The 12,260-nt window shown below is 44.9% G+C and overlaps 1 protein-coding gene across 1 annotated transcript in view; it reads right to left on the bottom strand.

Moving 5' to 3' along the window:
- Window positions 1–12,015, bottom strand: part of avil (advillin) — an 80,439-nt gene extending 68,424 nt beyond the window's left edge. Inside the window, exons 1-11 of the mRNA XM_056272934.1 lie at window positions 11,952–12,015; window positions 11,077–11,150; window positions 10,711–10,907; window positions 10,379–10,487; window positions 10,180–10,290; window positions 9,121–9,326; window positions 8,929–9,007; window positions 8,730–8,828; window positions 8,414–8,567; window positions 4,953–5,053; window positions 4,734–4,871 (exon numbers count right to left, since the gene is read on the bottom strand). Of these exons, the coding sequence (XP_056128909.1) occupies window positions 4,734–4,871; window positions 4,953–5,053; window positions 8,414–8,567; window positions 8,730–8,828; window positions 8,929–9,007; window positions 9,121–9,326; window positions 10,180–10,290; window positions 10,379–10,487; window positions 10,711–10,907; window positions 11,077–11,150; window positions 11,952–12,015 (1,332 nt within the window). The remainder of the gene's footprint in view (window positions 1–4,733; window positions 4,872–4,952; window positions 5,054–8,413; window positions 8,568–8,729; window positions 8,829–8,928; window positions 9,008–9,120; window positions 9,327–10,179; window positions 10,291–10,378; window positions 10,488–10,710; window positions 10,908–11,076; window positions 11,151–11,951) is intronic.
- Between the last annotated feature and the right edge of the window lie 245 nt (window positions 12,016–12,260).

Here is a 12,260-nt window from a genome sequence, read left to right as displayed (position 1 = left end):
TCAATTTTGGTGAACTTTGACCGGCGAATCCGCAGCCTCTGCGCAGCCTCAACCAATAGCAAAGAAGTGTGCGCGTGGTTGTAGTTTTCTTAGTGAACCAGCAGGAGACTTTGATTGTTGCTGTGTCGAACCAGCCGGTATTGTACGACAATAGCCGTGAAAACTACAAACTGCCCCACAAGAGAAATGCTGCCTGGTTGGAGTCGGGAGACAGGCGTTGAACGGAATAAGTGGAACATTTACTAATAACATCAATTCATATTTCGCGGTATACAAATATAACTTGTACACTAATGTTCTTCCTCCGTGTTTGTCCATAAACTATTGTAAGTTATTTTATTGAGTTACCTCTAAGTGTAATGCTCTGGGTGATTTGTAGTTCAGTCATGCAGTTTATATTGTAACGTGCATGGATAAGTAGACACGTTGGTCCTTAACTAACGGATCCGACCCTTTAGTCAACTGGTTAACGTTGACGCTTGCGGAGCGGGAGATACGGGTTCGCGTCCCGGCTGTGGCGGTTCCCGGACTGCCCCCCAAATTCGCTACAATATGGTCAGTGGCTCTTATTGTGAAGTGTATGAACGGAAGTGGTGTATCTGTCATATAGGGGAGTGGACACTGTGAAAAAAGAAAGCAATAAAACATTCTACCCTAGTTCAGTCTTCGGAAACTCTGTGTTATTATTTTCTAACTTTAATAAGTACAGGCGCACTTATGACGCTTGGCTACATTGGTGGCAGCGGTGGGATCACTTTCTGCCCCGACGCCCATCGCCGGATAAGTGAATTGTGAGACAGACGATGCAGTTTACGGAAGTTGAAGCTAGTTAGCTAACAACCCAGCCACTGAGGATGCACAAGCCAGTGCATCCTTAGTGCCGGTCCCAAGCCCGGACAAATGGGGAGGGTTGCGTCAGGAAGGGCATCCGGCGTAAAATCTTTGCCAAATCAAATATGCGGATCATAAATAAGGCTTACATACCGGATCGGTCGAGGCCCGGGTTACCAACGACCGCCACCGGTACTGTTAACCAGCAGGGTGTCGGTGGAAACTATGCTACTGTTGGGCGAAGGAGAAGGAGAGGAGGAAAGCATGTCCAGAGGCAGCTAGAGAGGAGAATGGGTAGGCATGTGGAGGTGAGAGTTGGAACTTTGAATGTTGGCACTATGACTGGTAAAGGGAGAGAGCTGGCTGACATGATGGAAAGAAGAAAGGTAGGCATACTGTGTGTGCAAGAGACCAGGTGGAAGGGGAGTAAGGCCAGGAGTATCGGAGGTGGGTTCAAACTCTTCTACCATGGTGTGAATGGGAGGAGAAATGGGGTAGGGGTAATTCTGAAGGAAGAGTATGTCAAGAGCGTGCTGGAGGTGAAGAGAGTGTCAGACAGAGTGATGAGTATGAAGCTGGAAATTGAAGGTTTATTGCTGAATGTTATTAGCGCATATGCCCCGCAAGTTGGGTGTGAGATGGATGAAAAAGAAGAATTCTGGAATGAGTTGGACGACATGGTGGAGAGGGTACCCAAGGAGGAGAGAGTGGTGATTGGAGCGGACTTCAATGGACATGTTGGTGAAGGGAACAGAGGTGATGAGGAGGTGATGGGAAAGTATGGAGTCAAGAAGAGAAATGTGGAAGGACAGATGGTGGTCGATTTTGCGAAAAGGATGGAAATGGCTGTGGTGAATACATATTTCAAGAAGAGGGAGGAACACAGGGTGACGTACAAGAGTGGAGGGAAGTGCACACAGGTGGACTATATCTTATGTAGAAGGCACCATCTAAAAGGGATTGGAGACTGCAAGGTGGTGACAGGGGAGAGCGTAGCCAGGCAGCATCGGATGGTGGTCTGTAGGATGACTTTGGAGACCAAGAAGAGGAAGCGAGTGAAGACACAGCCGAAGATCAAATGGTGGAAGTTGAAGAAGGAAGACTGTTGTGTGGAGTTCAGGCAGGAGTTAAGACAGGCACTGGGTGGTAATGAAGAGTTGCCAGATGGCTGGACAACCACTGCGGAAATAGTGAGGGAGACAGCTAGGAAGGTACTTGGTGTGTCATCAGGACAGAGGAAGGAAGACAAGGACACTTGGTGGTGGAATGAGGAAGTACAGCAAATTATACAGAGGAAAAGGTTGGCAAAGAAGAAGTGGGATAGTCAGAGAGATGAAGAAAGTAGACAGGAGTACAAGGAGATGCAGCGTAAAGCAAAGAGAGAGGTGGCAAAGGCAAAGGAAAAGGCGTATGGTGAGTTGTATGACAGATTAGACACTAAGGAAGGAGAAAAGGACTTGTACCGATTGGCTAGACAGAGGGACCAAGCTGCAAAGGATGTGCAGCAAGTTAGGGCGATCAAGGATAGAGATGGAAATGTGCTGACAAGCGAGGAGAGTGTGCTAAGAAGGTGGAAGGAATACTTTGAGGGGCTGATGAATGAAGAAAATGAGAGAGAGAGAAGGTTGGATGATGTAGGGATAGTGAATCAGGAAGTTCAGCGGATTAGCAAGGAGGAAGTGAGGGCAGCTATGAAGAGGATGAAGAATGGAAAGGCAGTTGGTCCTGATGACATACCTGTGGAGGCATGGAGATGTTTAGGAGAGATGGCAGTGGAGTTTCTAACTAGATTGTTTAACACAATCCTGGAAAGTGAGAGGATGCCTGAGGAGTGGAGAAGAAGCATACTGGTACCGATTTTCAAGAACAAGGGCGATGTGCAGAACTGTAACAACTACAGAGGTATAAAGTTGATCAGCCACAGCATGAAGATTTGGGAAAGAGTAATAGAAGCTAGGTTAAGAGGAGAGGTGACGATCAGCGAGCAGCAGTATGGTTTCATGCCACGAAAGAGCACCACAGATGCGATGTTTGCTTTGAGAATGTTGATTGAGAAGTATAGAGAAGGCCAGAAAGAGTTGCATTGTGTCTTTGTAGATTTAGAGAAAGCTTATGACAGAGTACCGAGAGAGGAGGTGTGGTATTGTATGAGGAAGTCAGGAGTTGCAGAGAAGTATGTAGGAGTGGTGCAGGATACGTATGAGGGAAGTGTGACAATGGTGAGGTGTGCGGTTGGAATGACGGATGGGTTCAAGGTGGAGGTGGGATTACATCAAGGATCGGCTCTTAGCCCTTTCTTGTTTGCAATGGTGATGGACAGGTTGACGGACAAGATCAGGCAGGAGTCTCCATGGACGATGATGTTCGCGGATGACATTGTGATCTGTAGTGAGAGTAGGGTGCAGGTTGAGGAGAGCCTGGAGAGGTGGAGGTATGCACTAGAGAGAAGAGGAATGAAAGTCAGTAGGAGCAAGACGGAATACCTATGCGTGAATGAGAGAGAGGACAGTGGAATGGTCAGGATGCAAGGAGTGGAGGTGACAAAGACATCTGAGTTTAAATACTTGGGGTCAACTGTCCAAAGTAACGGGGAGTGCAGTAGAGAGGTGAAAAAGAGAGTGCAGGCAGGTTGGAGTGGGTGGAGAAGTGTGTCAGGAGTGATTTGCGACAGAAGGGTACCAGCAAGAGTTAAAGGGAAAGTTTACAAGATGGTTGTGAGACCAGCTATGTTATATGGTTTGGAGACAGTGGCACTGACGAAAAGACAGGAGGCGGAGCTGGAGGTGGCAGAGTTGAAGATGCTAAGATTTTCACTGGGAGTAACGAAGAAGGACAGGATTAGGAACGATTATATTAGAGGGACCGCTCAGGTTGGACGGTTTGGAGACAAAGCAAGAGAGGCAAGATTGAGATGGCTTGGACATGTGTGGAGGAGAGATGCTGAGTATATTGGGAGAAGGATGCTGAATATGGAGCTGCCAGGGAAGAGGAGAAGAGGAAGGCCAAAGAGGAGGTTTATGGATGTGGTGAGGGAAGACATGCAGGTGGCTGGTGTGACAGAGGAAGACGCAGAAGACAGGAAGAAATGGAAACGGATGATCCGCTGTGGCGACCCCTAACGGGAGCAGCCGAAAGTAGTAGTAGTAGTAGAAGCTAGTTAGCTAACGTTAGCCACTACTAACTCGCGCGTAATTTAACTACAGTTTCCGTGTGTGGCGACTTTATTCAACTCCTCAAGTTGATAAATAGAGAGGGTATTTAAAAAAAAGAAAGAAAGAAAACGACAAAATGTGGAGGTTCGGCAAAGACTCGCTGGATTACCAGGAGCGGCGTGGGGAGAAGCCCTGTGCCAGCCACGTAGAAATCGAACTCCCGCCGCCCTTCTCCAGAGAGGAAAATCGAAGCTTCCCCTGCTGGGCCAGGCAGTACGAAGTAGCTGTGAGGCCGCTGATTGGAGGCACTGGAGGTGACTATGATTTTGAACTCGTCAGGATTTTACCAACACGGTTTACTAAAGCTGCTTTTCTCCTGTGGGACAGCCTGCCAGCAGCCGTGCAGGCCAACTACTCTGCAGTTAAGGAAAAATTACAGAGGCGTTTGGACAAAGACATTTTCTAGACTGTTTCAGAGCAAACCTCGCCGCCCGTCCTCGTGCTCCAGATGAGAGTTTGGAAGTGTATGCAGCAGAAATAAGCAAGCTAGTTCAAGAAGCATTCCCAGGTTATGGTGATATAGCTCAGAGAGGAGAAATTTCTGATGGCCCTGACAGGCCACCACTGTGAAGAAGAAACATTTCTGAAAGACCACAACTAAAATCATCAAACAATGTGTCAGTTTAAGATCCTTAGCATAAATATTTTTAGAAACAGATTTAGTTGCACTGATGAACACTTCTTTCCCACCTGCCATATATAGAGCAGGTAGTTCTCCTTTCTGTGGATCATGTAGGTGTAGAGAATAAGGTAGCAGTCTCCTCCAAAAAAGTAGCCATGCCACTGAGGAACCACAGGAACAAGCTCCAGGTTCTCTATCCGCCACACCTGGGCACACAATATACACAATCACTTTTGAACATTGCTTTATGACAGAATCTTGAACTTTGATTTGATTGGGCTAATTACCTCCACCTGGCCTGTGCCATTATCTACCATGCGCTCCTGTGCAGCCACCTCAGGCATATTATGCATCAGCGTGGCATCGAATTTCTCCTGTGTGACATTTGCTAAAGCACATGTGTTTATTAAACAATGTGGAATCTGAGGTACAGGGAAAAAATGAATGGTAAATTAAGAAATGAATTAAGAGAAAAAGGCTACATTTAAACTCTTAAATTTTGAAAATTTTAAAGTGTTTAAACATTTAAACACTTAACCCAGCCACTAAGGATGCACAAGCCAGTGCATTCTTAGTGCCAGTCCCAAGCCTAGATAAATGGGGAGAGTTGCATCAGGAAGGGTATCCAGCGTGAAATCTTTGCCAGATCAAATATGTGGATCATAAATTAGACTTCCATACCGGATCGGTCGAGGTCCGGGTTACCAACGACCGCCACCTGTGTGGCTGGCCAGCAGGGTGTCGGTGGAAACTGCTACTGTTGGGTGAAGGAGGGGAGGAAGGCATGTCCAGAAGCAGTGGGAGAGGAGGAAGGGTAGGAGCATAGAGGTGAGAGTCGGAACTTTGAATGTTGGCACTATAACTGGTAAAGGAAGCGAGCTGGCTGATATGATAGAGAGAAGGAAGGTACTGTGTGTATACTGTGTGTGCAAGAGACCAGATGGAAGGGGAGTAGGGCCACGAACACCAGAAGTGGGTTCAAACTCTTCGACTATGGTACGGATAGGAGGAGAAATGGGGTAGGGGTAATTCCGAAGGAAGGGTATGTCAAGAGTGTGTTGGAGGTGAAGAGAGTGTCAGACAGAGTGATGAGTATGAAGCTGGAAATCGAAGGTGTAATGATGAATGTTATCAGAGCATATGCCCCGCAAGTTGAGTGTGAGATGGAAGAGAAAGAAGAATTCTGGAAAGAGTTGGATGAAGTGGTGGAGAGTGCTTCGAAAGAGGAGAGACTGGTGATTGAAACTGACTTCAATGGGCATGTTGGTGAGGGGAACAGAGGTAATAAGAAGGTGATGGGCAGGTATGGTGTCAATGAGAGGAATATGGAAGGACAGATGGCGGTGGATTTTGCAAAAGGATGGAAATGGCTGTGCTGAAGACATATTTCAATAAAAGGGAGGAACACAGGGTGACACATAAGAGTGGGGGAAAGTGCACACAGGTGGACTATATCTTATGCAGGAGGCGCGATCTGAAAGGGATTAGCGAGTGCAAGGTAGTGAGAGGGGAGAACGTAGCTAGACAGCATCGGATGGTGGTCTGTAGGATGACTTTGGATATCAAGAAGAGGAAGATAGTGACGGCAGAGCCAAGGATCAAATGGGGGAAATTGGAGAGAGAAGACTGTTATGTGGAATTCAGGGAGGAGTTAAGACATGTGGTAGTGAAGAGTTACCAGATGGCTTGGTAGCCACTGCTGAAATAGTGAAGGAGACAGCTAGCAATGCACTTGGTGTGTCATCTGGACAGAGGAAGGAAGACAAGGACACTTGGTGGTGGAATGAGGAAGCACAACAAAGTATACAGAGGAAGAGGTTGGTAAAGAAGTAGTGGGATAATCACAGAGATGAAGAAAGTAGACAGGCGTACAAGGAGATGCAGCGTAAAGTGAAGAGAGAGGTGGCAAAGGAAAAGGAAAAGGCATATGGTGAGTTGTATGAGAGGTTGGACATAAAGGAAGTAGAAAAGGACTTGTACCAATTAGCTAGACAGAGAGACCAAGCTGGGGAAGGATGTGCAGCAGGTTAGGGCGATGAAGGATAGAGATCGAAATGTGCTGACAAGTGAGGAGAGTGTGTTAAGAAGGTGGAAGGAGTACTTTGAGGGGCTGATGAATAAAGAAAATGAGAGAGAGAGAAGGTTGGATGATGTGAGGATAGTGAATCAGGAAGTGCGGTGGGTTAGCAAGGAGGAAGTGAGGGCAGCTATGAAGAGGATAAAGAGTGGAAAGGTGGGTTGGTCCAGATGACATACCTGTGGAGAAATGGAGGTGTTTAGGGGAGATGGCAGTGGAGTTTTTAACTAGATTGTTTAACACAATCTTGGAAAGTGAGAGGATGCCTGAGGAGTGGAGAAGACGCATACTGGTACCGATTTTCAAGAACAAGGGTGATGTGCAGAGCTTGAGCAACTACAGAGGTATAAAGTTGATCAGCCACAGCATAAAGACACGGGAAAGAGTAGTGGAAGCGAGGCTAAGAGGAGAGGGGATGATTAGCAAGCAGAAGTTTCATGGTTTCATGCCACGAAAGGGCACTACAGATGCAATGTTTGCTTTGAGAATGTTGATGGAGAAGTATAGAGAAGGTCAGAAGGAGTTACATCATGTCTGTGGATTTAGAGAAAGCATATGACAGGATTGTTGTATGAGGAAGTCGGGAGTCACAGAGAAGTATGTAGGAGTGGTGCAGGATATGTATGAGGGCAGTGTTACAGTGGTGGTAAGGTTTATGGAAGGAATGACAGATGGGTTAAAGGTGGAGGTGGGATTGCATCAAGGATCAGTTCTGAGCCCTTTCTTGTTTGCAATGGTGTTGGACAGGTTGACGGACAAGATCAGGCAGGAGTCTCCATTGACGATGATGTTTGCAGATGACATTGTGATCTGTGGTGAGAGTAGGGAGCAGGTTGAGGAGAGCCCGGAGAGGTGGAGGTATGCACTGGAGAGAAGAGGAATTAAAGTCAGTAGGAGCAAGACGGAATACATATGTATAAATGAGAGGGAGGACAGTGGAATGGTGAGGATGCAAGGAGTGGAGGTGACGAAGGTGTATGAGTTTAAGTACTTAGGGTCAACTGTTCAAAGTAACACAGAGTGAGGAAGTGAGGTGAAGAAGAGAATGCAGACAGGGTGGAGTGGATGGAGAAGAGTGTCAGGAGTGATTTGCGATAGAATGGTACCAGCAAGAGTTAAAGAGAAGGTTTACAAGATGGTTGTGAGACCAGTTATGTTGTATGGGTTGGAGATAGTGGGACTGATTAAAAGACAAGAGGCAGAGCTGGAGATGGCTGAGTTGAAGATGCTAAGATTTTACTTGGGACTGACGAAGAAGGACAGGGTTTGGAACAAGTATATTAGAGGGACAACTTAGGTTGGACGGTTTGGATACAAAGTGAGAGATGCAAGATTGAGATGGCTTGTACATGTGTGGAAGAGAGATGCTGGGTATATTGGGAGCAGGATGTTGAATATGGAGCTTCCAGGCAAGAGGAGAAGAGGAAGGCCAAAGAGGAGGTTTATGGATGACGGGGGGAGAGGACATGCAGGTGGCTGGCGTGACAGAGGAAGATGCAGAGGACAGGAAGAGATGGAAATGGATGATCCGCTGTGGCCACCCTAACAGGAGCAGCCAAACGTAGGCTATATTTAAACACTTTGTTGGCTGACAGTAAGAACAAAAAGAAGTATGTTATGAAATTGTTTTGTTTACTTTTGTATTATCACTGTACAAACATGGACACATACCCACTTTCCCCTTTGTATATTTCCTGCCCAGACCTTGAGTCTGGTCCTTGACAGTCCAGCTGTGGAACAGTTGCTTGAAGAGAGCTGATTCTGCCCCATCATTCACCGTTTCCACATTGGTGGTAATTGGATAATTTTTCAGCTTAATAAACTCCTGGAAACAGCCACTTAGGTAGTGAATAACTCATAGATCCAAGATATAGGTCATGGCATCACTACCAATTTGGTGTTTGCCAGAAAAAAAGAACTAGAGTAAAATACGTGTAAATGCACATTATCAATTGACATGCATAAAAAGGTGATCAATGTCCCTCACCACAGCCCTGGACATGGCGGCCTGTTTTTCTGCTTTGTTTGCCTGCTTTCCCTTCCAAACAAAGATTTTCAGTCCTCCCTGGTCCAGGATGTAGCAGTCCTAAATAGACAATAACATTAAATATAAATGCCCAAGCCATTTTTCATCTTCTATAAAGACTACAACCACAAAATCAGTTCCATCATATGCCTAAACTCACATCATGATTCAGGAGGTCCTGAACCAGTGGCCTGGTACCAACATCTGTGACCTTCATCTGACCTTCAGCATCTGACACACTGAAATGAAGGACAAATATCTTAGATGAAGATCAACACATCCCCAGGAGCATGAAATATTGCAAAAGGGATTTATGTTCATTGTGGACATCTCTGGTCAGGTACCAACTCACTGGTAGAGGGAAAGCTGCACCATCTGGTCCTGGCAAGCCTTGTCATCAGGAGGTCCAGTTGTCAGTTTAGATGTTCTTTCTCCAAGAATGCGTGTCAGAACCTCCATGGATTGTGGGGAGTTATTCTCTGCATCACCTTCAATTATTTTTATGTCTGCTCGACCTCCTCTTTCTCTGTCTCGGATATCTTTAGCTAACAGCATGCCCTTGGAATCACAAATACATGATATTGAGAATTGTAGGTATTTGGTCAAATGTTAGAAGTTAAGAATTAGAATCCACACTAATGCAAATACATTAAAAGGTAAAAACATTCACATGCAGACATAATCAGAACATTGTTACCATTTGTCATTCTAAATCTGTTTTTAGTAATAGAACTTCAGGGATGAAATGTTTATTTGCTTATTTTTATTAGATAAAGACATTTAAGTAAGCACATCACACCAGCAAACTGAAAATTTGGAAGGAAGGTTTCAAAAGATGATTGTCGTAAATGTTTAGTTCTGAAATTAGTCTGTTGCGAATTTCTTTTTAAATTTGTGGGGTTTTTTTTCTCAAGATTATGGTTAAGCATATCATTTAAAGTGTTGAGTCATCAGGGCTTACTTTGGACATCAACATTACTTCCATCATGTCATTTCAAGTTTAAGACTGAGTCAATGACAATTCTTTTGACGGAAATGTGATTTCTTCAACTAAAGGAAAATGCACTGTTTTGAGTAAACGGTAAATATTTGACCCCTAACTCCAGCTGTGATTTCCGCTGCTGTCTTGACAAAGCCACATATAATCAAAAAAGTTAAAGTGCCATAAATATAAACGCTGCCGGGGGGGAAAATCATAGCTGTGATCTGCTGAGAGGAAAGCAAGTTATGATTATCTTTGTAAATATCCTACTAAGGCATGTGAATAGCTTTTCATAAGCCTTCTGCAAGCACTATAATGACAACACACACACACACACACACACACACACACACACACACACACACACACACACACACACACACACACACACACACACACATCCTCAGTTGGCAGTTGTGGTAATTATACCTTTAGCCTTTCTTGTTTGTTACTTTGCGGTCCATTCCACTGAATAATGGTCTTGCCAATGTCCAACAAAAACACATCTCCAAGGTTAAAGCCCTGCCAGCTCATCTCAACCTTTAAATAGTAACACAAAAAGGTCAGTTTTTCTGGTATGACTTTCTGTGTCTTATACTTGTATAACCACTGCATGGTCAAGGCTCACCTCCATGGCCGTGACCCTTCTCTTCCCTTTCACATGAAGTAGTCTCTCGATGTCATAGCTGTTGGTTTCTGTGTGTCTCATGCCTGATGCAACTCCACCTTTATGATAACTACATGAGAGAGGGTTAGACTATATTAATTAAAACCACAACAGCATGAACCACTAAGCAAACAAATGTTCTCATTCCTACTTCCCCATGGCAGTCTATTCAAGTTGCAACGAATGCACCCCAGCCTACAAACTATGAACTGAGTATATGCACCAAAAGCTCCAAACTAATGTCAATGCTGTCCTGATAACAATATTTGACTTGCATATGCAAATTTACCCACATTATACCCTGTTTGAAGTAGCCCCTGAATGTGTCAGACTCATGACACTGAACTTCTCGATGCTGGACTGGACTGGAGCCCAGAAACTCATCAAGCTGAATTGTGTACACAGCAGCTGCGCCCTGCTCATCCTGAGATGACTGGGAGCCGATCCAGTAGTGGATATCATACCAAACAGAGCTGCCCATTGTCTGGGTCTACATGTGGATCAAGGTAGATAAATATATCAATAAGATAAAAGGAAATACAGAAGAATTTTAATGTTGTTCTGTCTTTACATATTTAGCTAGCAAAGTCTGCACAGGTAATGCAAATGTGAGCCGGCCACACAAAGCAAGGGTTTTCCCATCAACTTTCAGGACTTACAGAGAGTAGGATGTAGCAGTCACCCTCATAGAAGTTTCCATGAGCTTTTTCTGGGACTTGTACCAGCACCATTTGTTATTGAACAGCAAGAAGCATTTTATTACTTTTATTCCCACCAAAATGGAAGCGAAACAATTCTGCTCATTTGAAGACGACAAAAGTAGCAATCATCATTATACATATAGGAATCAAGAACACTTTATTTGCCATTTCTGAAATATCGTTTCCCCAGCCCACAGCAGTGCAACACAAAGACAAAAACACAAATCCAAAAACTACAAGAACTTCAAGATCACACATACTAACACATATCAAAACAAAGTAAATAAATCACTGTCCAGGAGAAGGAAGGCCAGCCAGCATGACTGTCGGAACTTCCGGTCTGCGTGGGCTAGCAGTTAGCTTAGCCTGCCCCGCTTCCGCGTCCTGTCAGACCGCCCTACGTGTTTCCTCCTCGGTCGCAGCTCCAGGCAGGGCCGTGGTCCCTGGGCCCACAGCACACAGCAGACCAGGCTCTCCCAGCCGACCCAGCGCCAGCTCTCCCAGCCATCAAACGAATACAAAACTTAAACGCAGACGTGGACAAAGACCCTGCATGGGCGGTGCTGGGTGAGGCTGCTGCAAACGTGAGTTTGCGCCACCATCTTCCCACCCCAAACAACCTCAAAACCTCCAGTGCAAGATGGACAATAACCATCCAGCTCTGCAACACATTTCTCTTTGTTAAAAACACGAAGGGGTTTTTACATTATAGCAAATCTAAGGGTGAACCAACAATTATTTTGGGGGAGCTCAATTGTTTAGCCCACATAGAAGTGTTGCTCATTGTAGAGTCATTGTAGTTCATCCATTTAGAAAGACATCTGAAGTTAAATTTACCTCAATTCGCCAGACGATGATGCCAGGGTTGTGAGTTACTGCTCTGAACGTGTACTCCATGTTGCTCAAAAGCGGCCAGTGTCAACCTATGCTGTTTTTGATTTATCTGCTCCAAGGAAATATGGAAAGGATTTTATCAGGAAAGCAATTGTGAAAAACACTGATTTTGTTTTCACACGAAATGCAACATTTATTTTTCAAAATACATTTTGGAAAATAATTCTGAATCTGGTTCTTTAATCTCCTTCAGTGCAACAATACAACATTCAATTTGAATCTATCAGCAAGCCACATATAGCTGCAGA

Source organism: Lampris incognitus, chromosome 2 (assembly GCF_029633865.1).
Source record: "Lampris incognitus isolate fLamInc1 chromosome 2, fLamInc1.hap2, whole genome shotgun sequence".
Taxonomy (NCBI): domain Eukaryota; kingdom Metazoa; phylum Chordata; class Actinopteri; order Lampriformes; family Lampridae; genus Lampris; species Lampris incognitus.
The sequence above is the reverse complement of the archived record's forward strand: the minus strand, read 5'-3'. Positions and strand labels throughout refer to the sequence as shown.